The sequence below is a fragment of the Austrofundulus limnaeus genome, unplaced genomic scaffold, assembly GCF_001266775.1.
Source record: "Austrofundulus limnaeus strain Quisiro unplaced genomic scaffold, Austrofundulus_limnaeus-1.0 Scaffold26, whole genome shotgun sequence".
NCBI lineage: Eukaryota > Metazoa > Chordata > Actinopteri > Cyprinodontiformes > Rivulidae > Austrofundulus > Austrofundulus limnaeus.
Window position 1 is genome coordinate 2,835,768 of NW_013952428.1, and position 5,163 is coordinate 2,840,930.

General features: G+C 37.3%; 1 protein-coding gene across 1 annotated transcript in view; it reads left to right on the top strand.

Moving 5' to 3' along the window:
- Nucleotides 1-5,163, top strand: part of chchd3a (coiled-coil-helix-coiled-coil-helix domain containing 3a) — a 67,438-nt gene that overhangs the window by 46,756 nt on the left and 15,519 nt on the right. The window contains exon 7 of the mRNA XM_014004802.1: nucleotides 79-149. Coding sequence (XP_013860256.1) covers nucleotides 79-149 — 71 coding nt within the window. The remainder of the gene's footprint in view (nucleotides 1-78; nucleotides 150-5,163) is intronic.

Below are 5,163 nucleotides of genomic sequence, written 5' to 3' on the forward strand. Positions count from 1 at the left end.
CTCTCTCTCTCTCTCTCTCTCTCTCTCTCTCTCTCTCTCTCTCTCTCTCTCTCTCTCTCTCTCTCTCTCTCACTGCAGAGCGCTCAGATCTACAAGGTCACCACTGAAAACTACAATAAAGCTGCAGACCAGCTGAAGGCCAGGTTCAAGTAAGTGTATACATTTCCACTATTTCCCAAATGATTTATAGAAATAAAGAAAATTAGCTATGATTRTAAAGTGTGGCCACTCTCGTATCTAAAGCTTTTCCATGATGATGTTTACAGAGGAGTTCTTCAAAGCTTAGTGAGGACCTGAAATAACACCAACTGATAACTGCAGATCATGGAAAGGCTGTAATATCAGGCTTCCTGATTACAGTTTCTGAAAAGTAATTAAGACGTTGTTCAAAAAGGTAATGCGAGATATGAAAGCTGGAAAAAGAAAATCTCTGGTCTTAGGACATTCAAATGAAGTTTAGGAGTTTTATAAACAATATTTAGTCAAAATGACTTTTTTTTTAAACCAAAAAATGATGCACTGCAGTTTTAGCTTTTAAAGCTCACTAAATCATTCATAAAACTTCAACTCACATACTTTTTTTAATCAACTTCTCACCTAAACCTACTGTATTTAATCATCTGTATGTTCCAGTCTCACGTCCATTGACTAAAGATAACTTTGTAGTCCTTTACTGGTCCCAGTGAATCAGCTATTGAATTATATTAGCCTCATTCCAACCAGCATCTTTCAATCAAAACCACATTAGCGTTGCCTATTAGCTAATGCTGATGATGTGGTTCACAGATAGTTTTGATCTCATGCTAGTGAGACAACTTGCCTATTTCACTTTCGATACTATATTCCATTTTCCTTTTTTTTTATTTGTTTGTTTGTTTGATTGTTTTTACCAAATCTGCATCAAATGGTACTATACACAAAATTGTTGGAGCTCTTTTTTTATTTAAATCAGTTGTATTTCTCAAAAAAGAAAAGATGAAAACAAAATGCACATGTAACATGAGTTTCTTACCTTAATCCATATGAAAGATGCTGAAAGCAGCCACACCTCTTGTTAAAAAAAGAAACCCATAAGGAAGTGATTTTTTTTTAATGAAGCTGTCATGAATGTGGCTGATATTCAGCACATAAATGTAACTCAAGAAGGCACAGAATCTCTTTTCATTCATGTTCCATCTGTCTTCGTAATAAGAGGCCATTAAGCTCTATAGTAATGTAGGGAAAGTGGATGAGGAGCCTGCAGGAGGTAGGGCAAGAATGGGCCCTGGCTCTGAGCTCACCTCTTTGGAGGCTCCAGTGATTGTGTTAGCTTGTCATTAGCCGGCGCTAACACTGGGATCATTGTCTCCCTCAGAAATGTTGGAAACTGATTAGCCTAGTCCACCAGGGGTTTAACGCTAGACTCACAGAAGCCAGAGCTTAGACTTCCCAAATCACATTAAAGAAGAAAAAAAGATACTCTGGAATCACATTAGGGCAAAATGACAGCGCTAACTCTAAGCAAGCGTTGAGCTAATGTGCTGTTAGTCATGTGACACGGGTCTTTGCACGGAATACAGCGATTGGTGGATTTGATTAGAGGATGTGCATTAGCAGGGTTGTGACTGGGTTAGAACCATAGAATTGCAGTAGGGATCTCTATATGTGTGTGTGCATGTGTGTGTTTGTGTGTTAATGAAATGGCAGGAAGGTCTGGTGTTACAAGATGGGAGCAGGGATCCATTGAATAGATCAGAGTAAAGGGTTAATTGGATTTAATGGATAGTGTTTGTCCCATCCTTGTTTATGTGCACGAGTTCATGCATAATTGTGTATGTTTGTTTGCTCCCATATAATGAACAGCTTTTGTCTGCACAGTGTGTGTCTTTCCTCAAAGCTCTTATGACAGAGACCTTTCAGAGATAAGATGCTATCGTTGGCCTCTGTAGAGTAATAAGAACAAATATTTTTTGTCTCGTGGTGGCTTTTGATTTCTTCAGAAATGAAACTGTCCCCTCGAGATAATAAAAAAGAATCTGTCCCTTATCCATGCTTGATAGAATTATCATGCGACATTGTTATTTTGCAGATGTAAAGAAAGATCTTTTTTTAGAATATCTTTATTTCCCACTTCAGCTCATGTCAGTGCCACGGTGACGAGTATAAGGTGATATTAAGCTACAGTTTATTATAGGAGAAATGAGTGGGACCAGATGTGGATGTCTGTCAAGGGTTATTGCTTTTTCAAACAAGTCAGATATCGGGAGTGGATGGGAGCTCAGTGGCACATGACTGTCATGAATCTGTGCAGTGCCCTTCTTATGGAAGATTTTTGGGTTGATGCTTGGTGGTTCTGTGGGATGAAAAGTGGTAATTTCAATTCTCTTYGCACTAAATAAAGATCTAACAGAGAAAATAAAAACTGAGAATTGATTTTGATGATCTCTAGCAAAACTACAAATCCTGTCTTGCACTACATTTTCCAGGTATTCATAAAAACAAACAGACAAAAACAAAAATCTACAGGTAGCTCTGGTCCATTCAGTATACTGTGTGTTTTCTCCAGTGCAGTGATCCATATTGGTCATGTTTCTTGGAGTTGCTGAAGAAAGTAAATGAAAGTGCGAGAGATAGGCACTCGGGGTGAAAAGGTGTGTGAGTCTAATATGAGGTTGTGTAAATGTGCAGTATTTTGTGTGGTAAAGCTTTTTTTTTTGACTGTTCCTGCCAGAAGTTTCTGAGAATGATGAATCTCTTCCAACTGAAACGCAAAGGCATCACCATGACCTCATTACATCCACTCACATACAGTGACACACACACATACATACACACACGCGCACAACTATATATATAGAAGGATAGGTGCATATCTATGATGCTTCACACTTTCTTACATTCATGATTCTTGGCATAAAGTTGTATCAGTTTGAATACAAGTAAACTGGGTATGATGACTTTAGTTAACTTGAAAACTGTTTTTTCTGAACATTGWCTTAGTTTAATATAACCAAATCTGCCCAAACTACAATTGTAGATAGATTTGTTTTTATCCTTACAACTTATTGAAACTATGCATAGCTTCTAAGAAAAAAATTAAGTTAAAAGTAATTCTTTGTAATAGTAATTAATGTATTAAGGAGCCTATAGTTTGTGATAAAATAAAGTGTAAAGAATATTTCTTTATTTTGCAAAGATACAGACACATGTTTGGTTATACTTAAAAAGACCAACAATCCCAGTATTATAGTCATGATTCATTTCAAACTAAAGTATTTGACCTTCATTTTTATCACAGGTGCCTTCAGCTTTTTATCAGCCATTTGGTTTATTTAAATGGAGCAAATTGGTTAGTTTGGTCTTATTGTGCATCACAAACCATGGAGCAAAGAAAGCAAAGGAGAAAGAGAMAAAAGAGCTCAGAAAGAGCTAAAGATAAAATGGCAAGATCATTTCCAAGTTACTTCATGTTYCTATCACTGCAACAACAAAATACAAGGCTCATGGAGCTGTAACCAACCTTCCTGGATGCAGACACAAAGARATGTCATTCTAGGTTGATCTTCTAGATTGTGCAGATTGTCGAAAAAGAGTCAAGGAAACGGTCCAAAGCCCTTAAAGCTGAACTCCAAAGTTTGTGGTCATCACTTTCTGGTTGCAATGTTTTTTTTAATTTGAATCATATTGGGTTTCATGTAAGAAAAAAAAGGAGAGCTCCACTATTGGCAAAAAAAAAAAGCCAGGCAGGAATTCACCAAAATGCACGAGGACAAACTCCAAAATTTGTGGTAGAAGTGACCTTTGGACAGTCTCCACCTTACCTCAATTATTAAGTTGACGAAACTCTGCATTTTATCCCTAAACTAAAATAAATTTAAATTAAGCTTATCGGACATATACATGTTAAGCTTTTGAACAAAGATAGGCCAAAACATTTGCTTTGCGTGGTAAGTCATTCTTTGTGTTTCCAGAACTAGACTGAACCTTAARGACTTCTTAAAAGCAAACATATATGTGACCCATCCCTTCAAACTGAGGGTTTGCTATGCAGCTCTTTGATTGCCTTAAAAAGGCTCTTTGGAATTTACAAAACGATGTCCAACTCAGTCGTATAACATGAAATCACTTAGCCTGCAACAAACTCTCAAAGACATAAACCAAATGGATTTGGCATACATTTCTCTGACATAAACCTAAATGTGCTCACCATGTAACAGATAATGCATTTTAGACACTCACTCTTAGCTTCACAAGCTTTTATTCACTTTCCCCATGACACTGAGTTTAGATAAGAGCTCCCAGTTGCCTGTAGAAATGTGACTATCTCTTTGCTCTGATTTATATGCTGCCTTATTTGCCACTGGTTGTTTATCAAAGCAAGAGGCATTATCAYGCTGTCCAGCTCTGAATGCATGACCTTTACCATTCTACATGTACGTAAGAGGGCACTTATATGATTTTTGTACATGTGAAGATGAATTCATGTAAGTGCACATAGAAATCGGATGAAACTGGGCTTTAGTTGGAAGTGGAAGCTGAAGGGATGGAAATGTTAGATGTGTGATTATAAGAAAATACGGAATGAAGAAAGGCAGTGTAGACCTAAACTTCAGGTCAGTGCTAGCCTTTAGCAGGGTTTGAACCTTTTTGTGCAAGGTGGCTTGTCTCGGTTTGTCCAACTCCCTGCAGGTTTGAAATTGGCCTTGAACATCTCACATTAGTGAAAAGGTGAGTCTGACAGGTGGGTAGTACTAAAGAATATTAGAGCATAGTTTTAAACATGCTTGAAGCTAAAAACTTAGATTTATGAAAAAAAAAATTCATGGTGCAAGAATTTGAAAAAAAATGCATATTCACACTTTTAGGTGTATTACTAATGTGCGTCTGTGTGTCTAAACCAAAAACTCTCAGCTTTTTCCTATACATGCTGCCATGGAAGATAAAATCTTGTTRTTGTTTTATTCAGTCACTTTGCTGTCTCTTCTCTCCTCCCTTAGGCTACACGCTCCATCTCTCTCTCCCCCTCTTTCTGTCGTTTTTAGCTTTTTTGAATAAATCTGTTTTTTAAATTTAATCTAGTTGACAATAGCAGGCAGTCGCATTCCTCTCTTCATCTCTCCTCACACAAACATGCACAAGCACGCACACACACACACACACACACACACACACACACACACACAC